A 15650-nucleotide genomic window follows, 5' to 3' on the forward strand; every position below is an offset into this window, starting at 1 on the left:
TCAGGGTTTGTATAAGTGCCCTTACGGCAGCCACTGAAACACGAGGACACATATGCAGAGGGCAGGGAGTGCTGCTTCAAGCTGTGGGCATCCACAGCATGGCTTTGATTTAGTTTGACCCTGGACTGCTCTGTCTGTCGTAGCCCATTTATCACCATTATATCACCATTAAACTAGTGAGGCAGTAAAGTCAGTGTTCACAAAATGTCAACATATTGGCATGTTATGGTTATCAGCACTAATGCCAAATCCCAGCAAAAGTTCAATCTGATTCTCAATGATGTGCAATGCAATTAGTAGTGAAACGATGAGGCCATAAATCCTGATTTTGCAAATTGCAATTATGAGGAGGATAGTTGGAATACTACAGTGTCATTAAGTGCGTCATTGGCAGCAGTTAATTATTTACCCATTGTTTCTGTTTCCCTAATATTATGCTTTGAGGGTAGGCCTACTCCTGGTGAAGCAGCAGAAATCAGGCATAAGCAATGGCAGAAGACTGCCCTCTGCTGTCTAAATAGGTTTTGTCCAAAAAAATAAGTTAGGCTACACCAATGAATGTCCCTGGTTACACATGATATTACTAATATTTTCAGCAAAGAAACTATACTGCAATGATGTGTAATGCTTCACAATACATGTTCTAGCCTACATAGACTATATTGTTGGTCTATGCAACCAGGCTAAACCTCCCACTATTTATTCCCAAATAAGCATGAGAACTTGATTTTTCAGGACATGGCATATTAGATGACCTAGTTTACGCACCTACAAATATATATCGCATGTTTCTGCATGGGTTTACAAAAAAAAGATCTGATGAGTGATCTTGATGAGTCAATGATGAGCACAGTTTTACTCCCCACGACTAGAGGGCGGCGTGAGGTATCCACCAATCCGTCTCCATAACCTCCCTAACGTAGATGAAGTTCAACCATAACACACGCCGATGTAGCTTTCTCATTTCACTGTTTCCATGTGCATATTAAATCAATATGGTGGGGCAATGCAACACATTGGTTAGCTAGATATCTAGGTTTTATTTTGTTGTAAGTCTCAGCTAGGCTCGTCAATTGTTGCCCTTAACTTGTGCTGTCTGAGGCAGAAAAGACATGCCTGCCTGCCACAAAACTAGAAAATCAGGGAAGGATACTGCTGTAAGTTTGATTCTGTCAAAGTTGGTATATTTTACAAATACTTGTTTAATGTCGGAAAGATCTATTAAAACCGTTCTCCCCTTGTTCAGGTGCAGGGAACCAATGACAGCAGTGTGGTTAGCAAGGTGTCTGCATCAGTCTATGGTTACTTCCGAGATGACTTCCAGCGGCGGTTTGTATGCAAGGTGTCACGTCGAGCACCTCTCATTAACAGGTGATCGACCGAACATGAATTGGCATTGCCCATCCTATAGACATCGTATAGAAAATAAATGAGACATAAGAAGTGAGGTCTGTGCGTAATGCGTATGTGTGTTGCTGTTTCTGGGTGGATATGTCTTACAAAGTAGCCTACCGCTATGTGACAAATCTTTGTATCCTTGTATGTGTCCCTCAGGGGTTATTATGTGAGATGGAGGGCTGTGGATCATTGTGTCAAGCAGTTTCTCCAGGCCACATCAAACTGCAGTAGAAGACAGGTAGCTCAAAATACTGCAAACATGCACACTACAGTTGAAAGTAACTATTGTGTTAAAGGTTTGTGCTAAGATAGTTTCTATGGATATTGGAGACCACTGTAAAGATGTAATTTTTAGTTGACACATGCACCTTTTGCTGTTTTGTTGCTGTTTACTCACTTTTTGTCACACACACACACACACATACACACACACTCACACACACACACACACACACACACACACACTGCCCTCTATACTCAATGTACCTTTTCAGATGCTGTCACTGGGTGCAGGATTTGACTCTTTGTACTTCAGACTGCATGCCGAAGGGGTCATGGAGAGAGTGACTGTGTTTGAAGTGGACTTTCCTGGTGTAGCCCAGAGAAAAGCAGCCTTGATAAGAGCTGATCCTCACTTGAAAGACTGGAAACCTCTCCTGTCCCACGACTCAGGTGGGTCACACACAGTTGTTTGGAGGATACATGTCATTACAAATCCACATGAACTGAACAAATAACAAAGAGATGTGAAGAGAATAGATGTGTAGTAGATGTTACAGTGTACATAAAATAGGGTTAATTAGAGTTATTTTACAATGTGCATTAAGTAGTGTTAATTGGTTATTTATTGTATATCCATTACTCATAATAGTTAATGATTGTCTTTGTTTGTCACAGGACCATTGTATGTATCTAACGATCAGTACCGCCTTTTGGGCCTGGACATCCGTCAGGAGAAGGAGGTGGAGGTAGCTCTGTGTGGAGCAGGGTTTCAGTGGGGTTGCCCAACACTGCTGCTGTCTGAAGTGGTGCTCACCTACATGGAGACGGACGAGTAAGGCTATGTTCAGACTAGTTGTATTTTTCACTGCTGCTTTCACTGCTGCTATAATCCTATGGAGTAGCCATGTTTTCAATAAAATCCTTGGTTTCTTTTAAAAGGCGATCGTGGACATTTTTCTGCAGCTTAGAGCTGTTTTTAAAGTTAAGAAATTTTCAACTTCTAGTGGGAAAACACCCTATGTCACATCTTTTGACAGATCAGTCACAAGCGGATACTTTGCATATCACAAAAAGAAGCTTCCGGCTGCTTTTTGGAACAAAAGCGATGGCAGATTTTTAAAAACAGAAAAAAGCGGTCTGCACAACTTCTCTTGTAGCTAAGTCCGAACGTACCCTAAGTGACTTGAACAGGCAATATGTACACAGTATATAGGATGTATTGATTCTGTGCATCTGCGCAGTCAGTCATCTTTGCTTTCCGATCATCTAGATCAGACGGTGTGATTGGCTGGGCAGCGAGGCTCCTCCCAGAGTCGATGTTTGTGATGTACGAGCAGATCCGCCCTCTAGACCCCTTTGGGAGAGTGATGCAGGCTCACTTCCTGAAGCTCAACTCTGCCCTACATGCATTACAGAGCTATCCGTGCGTGGCAGCTCAGAGACAGAGGTTCTTAAGCAAGGTGGGACTACACACTCTGATGCATTTAACATGCTCCGTCTTCTCTCAGTCCTGTGTATCTGACAATCAGCACTGATTTTATTTGACCATCTTGACACACATGTTTCTGGAGAATCTGGAGAAACATCCATCAACTGCTATAGATGGATCTTAGAATTCTCATACACATTCTTTCCCTGTTGTTTCCTCCCACAGGGCTGGGAGGAGTGTGTGTGCGTAGACATGAACCAGTTCTACCTGGGGCTCGTACCCCAGCAGGAGAGGGACAGAGTGGAGGGACTGGAGCCATTTGATGAGTATGAGGTTAGATATTCCTTCGCCTGCTTTTTCTCTCTTTACACTTGTCATCTGCCTGAAGCGTTCATAAACTAAACACATACCCTTCACCAAGTTATAACCCATCGTGCATTCCATTCAATAAAGTTAGAAAGCCCTTGTGAGTTTCCTCAGATTCCTCAGATTGCTTTTCTTTGTTTCTTATCAGGAGTGGCACCAGAAGTGTTCTCACTATTTCATCCTCACTGCTTCCAAAGGCTCTTTGACCAGCCAGGCTCTCCTCATCCCGCCCACAGGTACTGCCAACCTCACCTCACCATGAGCACCCATGTGTCAGCAAGCACAGTGCCACAGTCACACTTAGCAGCTGAGCTTAAGGGTGCTATCAATTTTTCTATCTGAAACGCTAGCTTGAGCAGGTAGTGAAAACATAATAGTCACCGTGATTTGATCTTCTCCAGTGTCCCCAGTTCCTGATCTAAGTCCTCGGCTGGAGTCTGAGCCCCTGAGAGCGAGTCGCCTATCGGGTGACCCGTGCGTGGAGGGTCTGGGGATGGCCTCGGCCCTGCTGGAGCCTCGCCTCCTCATGCTGACCGGAGGGTACGGGAGAAGTGGCAGAGAAACAGCCGTCAGGGTCCTTATCAGAGGCCAGGTCGGCTGGAGCTGGGCCTGTGTGGAGACCTCTGTGGACTGGGGTGAGGAGCTTTTAGCTACCAAAGCAGGAGAGGGCTGCCTGGTACAAGCTGCCCGCGTTAAATTCAAATCACTAATGCTGGCCTACAAAGTAGTCTCCGGTTCTGCACCCACATACTTGAATGCCCACATACAGACATATGTTACCTGTAGAGCTGCCCGGTAAAAGGAATAAATGGAAGTATTGCTCTTAATCAATACTCAAGTCCACTGGTTCTCAGTGGTCCTTCAGTCACTCAACTAATCTTTTCTCTGTAGATATGCAGAGAAGAACTGTTATCATGATGGGTTTGTTGTCCGTCAGATGCCCGGCTGTACCACAGCATGACTGCAGTGTCAGGACGGGGATCGCTGGTGTTTGGTGGGAGGTCATCCCCGCTGAAGCCTTTTGGGGATGTTCTCAGCGTGACCTATGACCTCAGGGAACACACAGAATCCAGTGCATCATCTTTATCAATGAATGTGTCATTAGAGGAAATGGAATGCAGTGGCTGTCACCCACAAGCAAGATGGCGGCATACTGCTACTTTGCTAAAATATAATGGTAAGGGTGGTGACTCTGAAATTACAATCTGGTTAGAGCGTTGAAGGGAGGAAGGGTATGTATTTGCCTTTATTTAAGTGTGAGTAATTTCTGACTTCTATATATTTTAATTTTTTTTCAGACCAAAAATTATTATGTGTATTTGGAGGACGCTCAGTGGTGGAGCCAGTCATGGGTGATGTCCACTTTCTTGATTTGGAGACCAAGCACTGGACAGAGGTACAGTATGTAGTGGCAGAGACATGTCAGCAAATTAGCATGTAGACACTGAGCATTCTGTTGCTTACTATATACTGTACTGTACATTGATTTTGATTAGCAAAACTAATGTTGGTGTCAGTTTTTCTAAAGTATTAGTAGTATGTAGGTGTTGAAGGTTTCAGAGAGTGTTTCCTAACCGAGGCTCTTCTGGCAGATTCCAGTGGAGGGCATCTACCCTGAAGCTCGGCATTCGCACGCCGCGTGTGCCTATCAGGAAGGTGCGGTCATATTCGGTGGTCTGGGAGGAACAGGAATTCCTTTAGGAGACACCATTTTACTAAAACCCACCTCTAAAGGTTTCTGCTGGGAGACATTAGAGGTGCATCCTCCTGTTGTACCCAGGTGTGTCCACTGTACATCTAAAAAAGTCTCTGCATCTTCCCATGATTATCATCACCCTTCTCCTCTTTCTCTCCTCCAAGAGCAGAATGAAGCATCTAACCCTACAGACTGTCCTGTGTCTGTTTTAGGTATTCCCACTGTGCCCATGTGATTGGTGAGAGGCTCGTTGTTGTGGGTGGGGTTTGGCTCCATACGGAGGGTGTACCTGGAGTGGCAGTGATCCACCTGGGCACAGGTGCCAGTGTGGAGTACCATCTGGACACAGTAAGTTACATCTTCTTGTTTCTGAATATTACACCGGGCTACATCGGGTCCGCAACTGAAGTGCTCCGTTTGCGTAGTGTAAAACCGATTTAGAAGACTGGTCTAATATTTTTGAACGTTCGCCATCACGTCTGGTGTAGCCAGTTCCATTGATAATAGTTGAAGACAATTGTTGCAGCAGACGGTATGCGAATGGAATGCTTCAGTTGCATGCTTGGTGTGCCCCCCCTGTTAGACTTAAACCGTCAGTAATGTATTGTAGACATTAAATGTCCTTGATTTTTCTATTTTCTCTGTTTTTATCTGATTCCTTCCTTGTCTCTGTCTGTCTGTAGTCTACCATTCCTTGGCCCCTGATGCTGCATTCCTTCTGCTCTGAGCTGCTTGACCAGGACAGGTCAAAGGTCACACTAATTGGCGGAGGAGGGAACTGCTTTTCGTTTGGGACCCACTTGAATAGCCATCCTGTGACTGTGGACCTGAGTCCAGCAGTCTTAGAATGTACCACTTCACTTGCTGCAGAAGAACTAAGGGAGAGCATGGCAACTTAGAACTCAGCATTACAGTCGGAGACTGCAACAGAGAAGTACATCTTATTTAAAACCATGAAGCCAAACAGACAGACTTTAGTTTGGTGTGTCAATTTGAGTTTTATTCCAAATGAACTAGGTCACAAGCTAAGGTACAGCACCGTTGGGCACACAGATATGTGGGGCACTTGGAGCACTGGTCATAGTTTGGAGGGAAGTGTTGAGGAAAGGGCTTGTGGTCACTCGGTGAGACGGCGGAAGGACTGCACGGTGGCACAGACGGCGCCCCAGTTAGCTGGCTTGCGGTAGTCACCCTTCTCCAGGAAGTACTGGCGCCCGCGGAAGTTGGGGTGCTCGTAGAAGACCCAGAAGCCCTCCACGACCTTGCAGGAGTGGACCTCGCGCAGGCGGAATTGCTCCAGCACGGATGGGCAGTCCTCACTGGCCTCGTAGGCCTGGCCCGCAAACTCGGGCTTGTCGTAGAACTTGATCTTGTACTGGGCTCCGCTGGTCTGCAGGCGAGAGGAGAGAGTGCGATGGGGGGAAGGGGGAATGGAGAGGAGCGGAGGAGTGGAGTGGTGGTAGCAGGAATAAAATGGTAATCAGAGAGGGAAGTGAGGTGGTTTTAGGTACAGTACCTAGCTGTATTTGTTGAACAATAACATTGGTTTAGATGTACAGATTCTCCATGTGCTGCCAATTTCTGTATTTTGTTCCCCTTTTAATGACAGTGATACCAAAGACTCAGGTATGAAACTATGCCTTTATATCCTTTATATTTTTATAGCATAAATGACATTGATAGCTGCCACTTCTGACCTGGGGGCAAAGGGGCAAATCAACAAGAATATGAACTATTTTTACAGAATCTTACATCCTGAAAGAGATTTTTATTGGCATTTTTTGTTCGTTTACGGTTTGTTTGGATTTTGACAGTATTTTCCTTGTTATTTTTTACTGTTTTTATGCAATGTTTTGTAAGTTGCTTGGGACATCTATTCAAAGATCTGTTGAGTTTACTTATTTAATTTTGTTGCACCAGCAATGTAACATCTTTTTTTCTCACTGAATTGTTTATTTATAGCCACATTTATATGTCGTTAGAGGTGGAAATGTGAGCGGATGAACCACCAAATCGACACTGTGTCCTTGCGCTGGGCAGAACAGAGTGGCACTATTGATGTATTGGCAGAGCCCTTGGGGTCTATGCTGCATTGAGCTTTGCCAGTTCATTAGTAGTTATTGCCCTGTACGAATGTTCTGCTTTTTCCAGCTTGCCACAACTACTATTCATTGCAATTAAATGAAAGCACATCGTAAACTCCTCTGTTTATGTTTTTTTTGCAGCTTACCCACAAAAGATAATGAGTTTTTGAGATCTGACATCACTGGCTATGGTATAAAACCCACAGCAGCTGCTGCATAATAACAACAGCTTCACCCAAAGCGGTAATGCGAAAGGTCAAGCCTGATGAGTTTCTAGGATGGTACGACTCACAAAGTGCACCATCTTGCAGGAGCTGAGGCGGTCGTTGAGGCCCATCCAGCGCTGGTAGTCTGGGTACTCTCCGCGGTTCAGCACATACTGGTAGCCCATGTAGTTGGGGCGCTCGTACACCACCCAGGCCCCGCTCTCCACCCGGATGGAGTTGCAGCGGTTCAGGTAGGCGTGGAAGTCGGAGCAGTCACTGTCGCACTCATACCGGCGACCCTGGAAGTTCTTGTCCTCGTAAAAGATGATCTGGAGAGGAGGGGTTTGGGATGCCAGAAATACAACAGCTCACAATGTACAACAATATACAGACTTTGCCTTGTTATGTGAGCAGAAAGACTGGTGCACTTGATGATGTGCATTGTATAAGTATATATACTCTTTTGATCCCGTGAGGGAAATTTGGTCTCTGCATTTATCCCAATCCCTGAATTAGTGAAACACACTCAGCACACAGTGAACACACAGTGAGGTGAAGCACACACTAATCCCGACACAGTGAGCTGCCTGCTACTACAGCGGCGCTCAGGGAGCAGTGAGGGGTTAGGTGCCTTGCTCAAGGGCACTTCAGCCATTCCTACTGGTCGGGGTTCGAACCAGCAACCCTCCGGTTACAAGTCCGAAGCGCTAACCAGTAGGCTAACCAGTAGGCCACGGCTGCCCCTGAAAGTCTACTAGCTGATGTCAACATGACGCGCTGTGAATGACCATGGGGGCATCCTTGGCATGGCACCAGCCTGCCAGCTGTCACCTGTTGAGGATATTGGCACAAACCATGGAATGGGCTAACACATCCACTTTCCTAGATAGACCTGCGTTGGCACATTCCTTCAGCTCTTCTCTACTGTAGCTCACTGTGTGCCACTGTACAACCAAATGCTACCTCTGGCCAACTTACATACTCATATTACAATCCATATATTCCCATTACATTATAATAATATAATTTGCACTGTGTGTATATATATACATACAGTGTGGAATGGTACAATGAAACTAACTATTTATAAATAGCCTACACATTATGGTTTTGAAGTTGAAAATAGTACATTTCAATTATACTGTAGTTAAGTATTTACTGTTACAACTACTAATAAATCTGAAATTCTATAAACACTGTGGGAACTACAGTTGATGAACTAAATGATGAATTAACTCACTTCCAATGGCAACTTAAAAATGTCATCAAGTGGATCTATTCTCCTTCTCAAGGAACCTCTGTACTCACCCTGCCCATTGTGGCTGTCTCTCACTCACTGGTAGGTTTTAGATGGAGATGTTTTAGGTCTGGTTGAGTGTGGACACAGGCACCGGAGCCTTTTATACCCCAGGCCCCTGCGCTCCCAGGACCAAGGGCCTCGGGGAGGGCTGGCCAACCGCTTTGTCATGAAAATGAGATCCAAAAATTGAGTCAGTGATTCTAGTGCTATTCAGGTTTTCCAGAAAAGTGGAGCAGGATTACGGCATAATGGTTGCCTAGTGAGTGTCGCCTATTGACGCCCCCCTCTCCTACCCTTGCTGAAACACCCTACCTCTCGTCTCTAACCCCTACACCCACCCCCACCCGACATGTGCCAACTCTGCCACGCACCACCATAGTGCCCACTCACTACCAATCCACCACAGGTCCAGCCCACCGCCCAATGCCAAGACCTATGCCAACTGTAAGAGGCCTGATACACTGGTTCATTGCACTCTACCAGTAGTTGGCTGTGGTTATTCCCTGGGTCAGCCATTTTCAAACATTTTCATACCAAATGGATAAAAAAAATGAAGAGGTTAGAGAAATGGGCAGTTGTGGAGTCATCAGATGCATCACAATGTTCAGTCCTGCACTGCATCATATTCTTGAGCTCCATGCTGACTGGTGAAACTGTCTAGCAGTTGAGGATCACTGGGGGATGATGGGAGTTCTTTGTGCTCAGATCGTCTGCTGACAAGCTGCAAAAATTCTGCTCCTTGCCTGAGAAAGATCATCTTAGCTGACCACAGTAGATGTTGGTATCTTCACAGACAACTCACACAGATATCAAATTAAAAATGACTTTTATTCTGGCATGTTATGTACAAAAAATAAATGTATCGAACTAAATATACAATATGTTGCAACAACCATGGTGATTGAAGAACAAGAGTCACTGCGGAGGTAATAGTGCAACTGCAAATGTAAGGCAAACATCATAGGGCTTTAAGGGTCTACAGCATTAAGGATGTGTACATTCAAATCACATACACACTGGCCTTGAGACATTAGAACAAAAAACTTCAAGTGCACTACGTCCTGAACGTAAGTGAGCAAACTGATGAAAAGTAAAAAGACAAGATGAATCTTTTGAACCTACTAGCCTCAGTCCACCCCCTTCCCCCCACCCCACCACCCAAACTCAAATAATAGCTTCTGAGTGTTCCCTTCTATTGCCCAAGATAAACAGTACTGTACACCCAGAAGGTGGTTTGCTAAGCGAGCTGGCAATTTTGCTTAAGACAACATGCTGTGCTCATGAAATACCCCCTAAAAATAAAGGCAAAAAGAACAAATAAACAAACGTGCGATGTGCAGCAGTGATCCTAAGGACAGACAGTACATTATTAACTCTCTCTTGAGGCTCAATTGATGGCCTTTTATTCACCTGAACCACATAAGTGCACAACAATCTATTGAATGCTGTCTGTGTGTTCCTTTTGTACCGATTCTCTCAGGCCCTGTCTCAAAGACATATGGTTATCTAATCACTTTGACCATAGCACAATGAGGAATGCTTTCATACTTCAGCTGCTCTTTGCCAAAAGCTGAGCTGCAACCCTGGTTCTAAAGTAAGTAAACTAGAGTATCTACTCATGTGTGTGCGCCTGCTGTGCAGATATCATGGAGAAAACCCAAAGCCACGTGGAGGTGCATGAAATAACAGAACGCCTGTTTGTTTCGGACGTAACGGAGTTTGAAAGCAGTCCTCTTGGGTCTGGAGGAATACAGTACAGCTTGCAAGGTTATGTTTTATGTTCCAGGCTAGCCTGGAAAGAGAGGGCTTGTTTTGTAAGGAGTCTTTTTCTCTTTCTCCCTCTCCGTCTCCGTCTCTGGTTGGCTCTGAGTTAGCTGTAGCGGCTAGTCTCTTAGCTCACGGTTGTGGGCTTCTCTCCAGCGCCCTGCCTCAGTGATCCATTCTGCTTGTTCCCGTTTGGCCGCAGGCTCTGGCCGCTGTGGTCTCCATTAGTGCGGCCGCCAGCAGGACTGTCTGGGGCAGCGGCGGCCGGGGGAATGAGGCTGTCCAGCTCCTGACGCTGTCCAGTGGCTAAAAGCCACTCGTGGAACTTCTGCTCCACCAGGGCCTGGAACTGACGCCGCTGCTCCCTGTTAACACACAGCAGCAGCCACAAGGGACATTAATGACTGGGTTTCACACCCACTCTCATCCAATGTTATAACAGTGCCATCAGCTACACAAAGAGACCTACTAAGACATCTACTAAGCTACTAGTACTACTAAGCTAATAACATTAGTCGATGAGATGCTAACACAATTTTCAGCTGACAAGCATTCAATAAACAATGGATTTTATTGAGTGACACCGACAAAAATAGAACTGAGTCGCAATCTACAAGGTGGCGGTGAAAGGGTTGTGGTAGTGGTGGTGTGCGGGGTTGCATTGGAGACAATTGGACAACAACCTTGAAAGCCCTCATGTTGGCGCCCATGTGTGCAGGCCTTTACTATGCTGCCTGCTACACTACTGCTACTGATCTAATAACATTAGTCAGTGAAATGCTAACACTTGAGAGCCACTGACACCATTTAAGGGACAACAAAGGAATTTCTTTTTCTTTTCCTGATCTAATCGTTTATCATTAATATCTGCAGACTGTGGGTTATTTGTGCAGCTTCCACAAAAAGTGTAAAAGTCAGTCGGATTGCTGGCAGCTGACTCACTTGTTGAGGTGGGCCTCCTTCACGGTCCTCTGCCAATCCTGTACCCGCTGCTCCCTTCCCTCCAAAGCCTTCTGGTAGGCGGGCGGCAGACCCCCCGGCACCTCGCAGGTGTCCCCCTCCATCTGGAAGGGCACCACCAAAGGGCAGAACTCCGCCGGCGGCAGGATGCGGTAGCAGCCCTCGTCAAGCAAGCTGCCCTCGGCGCCCAACAGCAGAGGCTGGTTCCAGAGGTTGGGCACCACGGCCAGGCCTGCACTGGCCATGTGATCCTCCAGGGAGGGGTAGTGGGTGTGGAAGGGCCCCAGGGTGAGGGCCACGTTGCCGGGCAGGAGCAGGGGCCGGGTGGGGGTGAGCAGGTGGATGTTGCAGTGCGAGGACGAGCCCACTGCCAGGCGGCCCGTGGCGCACACCAGCCGGACGTTCTCGCAGCCCTGCATGTGGACGCTGCACTCCACCGGGCCCAGCACCACCGTGCTATTCCGACACTTATCCAGACATACAGACCTGCGGCAGAAGAATAGATACTTTAAACGTTAAGGATAAACCATCCCCACACATGCTGTTTATGTTCCAACTCAACTCAATTCAAAAATTGCTTTTGGAGAAGTACTACAAATGCTTGGCACATAAGTGAAACAACCACTTCCCTAAGCAGTTCTTGCTGTGGTTTTCTACTAACAGTACATCCTTTAATCCAGAATAACAACCAAGTGTTTTAAACTGCATACTTATGTTTGAGCTCCAAAGACTCTCTGATCTTAAAAAATGTAAACTGCGAGAACCAGAAATAGCTTGGCAGAGGCCCTAATCCAACACACCACCACCATCAGACTCAGTGTTGAATCAAACGCTGCCTTTCCTTACCTGAGAGGGGACAGCAGGTAGATGAAGGCCTCGCTGCAACGGTGCAGCTTGATGTTTGACCCCGCCAGCTTCTCAGAGTCCTTGGCCAGCGTCTGCTTGTAGATCTGAGACATCAGGACCACCCTGCTGCCAGGTGGTGCCATGTGTGTGTTGCGTGCGATCTTTGCTCTCTTGATGGCTCCCTCCACTGCAAAGCAAAACACACATATGCAGTTAAGTACAGTACACACACACACACAAAGTTGGCCTGATCTAATGGCTTGATCTATTAGTTTCAGTTTCAGTATTCAGTAATTCACTACTACAAACAGGGCCCTGAATCTCACAAAACATGTGCTGTGCTCTGACTCCTGTAAATATATTTTAAAACACACTGATGAAACCCTTTTTCAGTGGTGGCACTAAAACTTGTGAAATGCAGCCAGCCAAGTATGTTTTCCGTTTTTCTGGAAAAGAACAAACCCTTGTGCAAAATGAACCCCTGAAGTAAAAACGCCGCACCTTGCTGCGCCCACGCCAGCTTCTTGCCCGAGCGCAGACAGGCGGAGATGCCGAACGGGTTGAGCGTGAGCGCCTGGCGTAGCCACTGCTGCAGCTGCTGCAGGCCGAACGAGCGGCTGAGCTTGGAGTAGCCGGCCTGGGCCTGCAGTGGGGGCCGCGAGAGCAGCCTGTGGAGCGGGTGGACGGAGCGTCCACGGCTCATGGAGCCCTCCAGCAGCAGGCTGAGGCCGTGCAGCGCCTCCAGGGGCACCTGGCTGTCCCGCAGCACCTGTCCCGAGCCGCTCAGCTGCCCCGGCTCCAGCAGGAGCTCCAGCAGCTCCGACAGGTGCGACTGCACAAAGGTCAGGTGCGCCTGGTCATCCCAGTTCTGTGGGAGGGGGGGGGGGGAGACCGGAGGAGGAGGAAATGGATGAGAGATATAGAAAGAGAGAGAAATGGAGAAATAGAAAGAGATGTTTAAAAATGAGTAAAATATAATCTTCACTTTAGTATGCCACTATCCCATAAATAACCCTGAACGACCAGCATTGGAGCTGAATTCTACAGGCAGCTGAAAAAAAGAAAAAAAAAACATTTAGGGCTGTTTCTCCACCTTATTCTGGGAGTTGAACTTGGCCTCGCGGTCAGAAGAGGAGGGGGAGCGTGAGCGGGGGCTTGGCCACTCTTCGCCGATCAGAGAGGTCCGCAGGGAGACGCGGTTCAGCTGCTGCATGTAGAGGAAGAGCAGGAACTGCAGGGTGTCCACAGACAGCTTCAGGAAGACGAGCACAATGGCGGAGAAACACAAAACATTCAAAAAGTCAAACACATTGACTTGTCGCTGTGACTGTAGAGTGCAACACAACGGCCAAAGATGAAGCCTTGTCCAAAAGGTTACTGTAGTAGGTGGTAAATCAAACAAATGATTTCCAAATATGTGTAGGAAGAGAGTTTATTTGGCTCACCAAACAAAACAAATGGCATACTCAAAGCAATATCCTTGCCTGCTTTGGTAGAAAGTGAATACAACACTTGACCAAAATACAGATCCTGCACAATGGCCAACGTCATAGACCAAAACATGCATTCCTCTCCTGGAAATGAGACTCCATAGAGTTGTTTCACTGGCCGAACCTCCTATTACCCTTAGCCCTTTTTCGGGCCTGGTATTTCATGTTGACAGCAACAGCTCACCTTACTCCTCTGCTTATCCAGTTCCTTGGGGGAGGAGCACTGGGACAGAGCTTCCGCCCACTCCAGCCTCTCCTCTGGCGTGTGCTGTGCCAGGAGGTCAAAGGTCTCAAAGTAGAGCCAGGCCAGGTCCTCCACCAGCTGCAGCTTGCCGCAGGCGATGTGTCGCCACATCAACCAGCCCAGCCTGGGGTAGCAGCCATCGCGCGTATGCACATAGGCGGCCATCTTGCGCAGGTAGTGCATGCTCAGCTTGTTGGAGGGGGCCACCTGGAGAGCCCCTAGAAGGAAGGGCTCCAGTCTTGGCCACACACAGATGTTTCCTAGCTCCATAGCTGAGGATGCACACAAGGGCAACTGGTTAGCAGTGGTACAGAGGAAGTGAAATTGCAAACCATCAACCAAGGACACAGTGATTCTGTGTCCTCCTAGGTGTCTTTTCTAACTGATCCTCCAACAGGTGATTGAGAATGCATGGCATGCTTACACTGCAGATAGCCATACCATCTAGACTGGTTAGCACCAGAACACTTCTCAAATTTGCTAACAGGTTGGTCTGGGTTCTCCAAGGCTATACCATCAGAACTGATAAAGAGACTGGGTCATTCACTGAGCTACTGAATTTATGGCGTTTGCAGATTTTTTTTCACAGTAGGGATGAATTAAAACATGTAAGAACCAGTATCATAGATCATGGAAATTAAGTTAGATCACATAGATTCACTTCGTGGTAGGAAAAAAAAAAAATCACATATTAAATCATGAACCCAATCAACTTTTGAGAGACAGACAAGACATGACATAAAATGCCATAAAGTTGCTTGAAACTGCAAATTGGGGGGTGCCGACGATGTAAATTAGCTCACTGGCAAGCTATTGATAGCTTATAACTAAACGTTGGTTAGCTACTGAGCTGCCAACTAACGTCAAAACAATAGGATGACAAGCAAGCGCTCTAACCACACAACGTTAACGTTAACTGTTGGTACTGTCGTCAATCACCATACATAGGCAAAACCAGCTGGAGACGTTTAACTTCACCCTACGATGTCTAACGTTATAAATACCAAGCTATCTATAAAGAGATAAGTGACTTTAAACGGGGAAAAAGCTAGTTCACTAGCTAGAAAAAAAACAAGGACGCCATTGAGTTCCCATGACAACTTATAAACCTTTTAGAGACGATAACTTCCCAGAGGATGACGGGGCTGATAACGTTGCCAGGGTTAGCCATATTTGCTAGCTAAGTTACCTGCAACCAGCAGCAACTTAACATTTAATGCGAACATTACCTCGATTTCAAACAGTCGGCCCTCGCCAAATCCACTACTGACGTTGCATACACATTCTTGAGGTAGAAGGTGCTCATCACCCAGCCATAACTTTTTAACAAAACCGACGGAATCAACGTTAGCTGTTTACAAACTTTCCTCCCTTCCCATTTGGCGCGCTGTTACTCAGATTCATCAAAAGATAGTGCTGCGCGCACGGACATTTGCTACGGGAACGCGCACCCAGTTGATTTATCAGACACGCGCATGTGAGATCACTTATTTGCACTCATTAGCATTAGCATTACTACTCATAATTGTAAAACGCAATTGACTTCAATAATTTCTATTGTCATTTAAGCATTTTTCATTCATTTTTTAATTAAATTATCCAATTCACTAGCGTTTACAGAAGTGTCCCGTCCACTTTAAGAAGT

The 15650-nt window shown here is 46.4% G+C and overlaps 3 protein-coding genes across 3 annotated transcripts; 1 reads left to right on the forward strand and 2 right to left on the reverse strand.

Moving 5' to 3' along the window:
• The first annotated feature begins 934 nt into the window (after window positions 1-934).
• On the forward strand, window positions 935-7351 carry lcmt2 (leucine carboxyl methyltransferase 2). Its single transcript, XM_048240122.1, has 14 exons — window positions 935-1157; window positions 1247-1371; window positions 1555-1636; window positions 1893-2070; window positions 2296-2452; window positions 2891-3080; window positions 3275-3382; window positions 3564-3651; window positions 3817-4050; window positions 4353-4592; window positions 4714-4811; window positions 5008-5195; window positions 5324-5459; window positions 5795-7351. The coding sequence occupies exons 1-14, from the start codon at window positions 1113-1115 to the stop codon at window positions 6008-6010; spliced, it is 2085 nt and encodes a 694-aa protein (XP_048096079.1). The 5' UTR covers window positions 935-1112; the 3' UTR covers window positions 6011-7351.
• LOC125291649 (gamma-crystallin S-like) lies at window positions 6229-9052 on the reverse strand. The gene is made up of 3 exons (XM_048238469.1): window positions 9046-9052; window positions 7481-7768; window positions 6229-6491 (listed from the first exon to the last, which is right to left on the reverse strand). The coding sequence occupies exons 1-3, from the start codon at window positions 9050-9052 to the stop codon at window positions 6229-6231; spliced, it is 558 nt and encodes a 185-aa protein (XP_048094426.1).
• A 943-nt stretch (window positions 9053-9995) lies between these two features.
• Window positions 9996-15623, reverse strand: tbccd1 (TBCC domain containing 1). The gene is made up of 7 exons (XM_048239530.1): window positions 15235-15623; window positions 13946-14277; window positions 13365-13523; window positions 12773-13139; window positions 12272-12458; window positions 11408-11911; window positions 9996-10830 (listed from the first exon to the last, which is right to left on the reverse strand). Exons 2-7 carry the CDS (start codon window positions 14273-14275, stop codon window positions 10593-10595), a joined length of 1785 nt encoding a protein of 594 aa, XP_048095487.1. The 5' UTR covers window positions 14276-14277; window positions 15235-15623; the 3' UTR covers window positions 9996-10592.
• Window positions 15624-15650: the final 27 nt, after the last annotated feature.

The sequence above is a fragment of the Alosa alosa genome, chromosome 3 (genome assembly GCF_017589495.1).
Source record: "Alosa alosa isolate M-15738 ecotype Scorff River chromosome 3, AALO_Geno_1.1, whole genome shotgun sequence".
In the NCBI taxonomy this organism is placed as follows: domain Eukaryota; kingdom Metazoa; phylum Chordata; class Actinopteri; order Clupeiformes; family Clupeidae; genus Alosa; species Alosa alosa.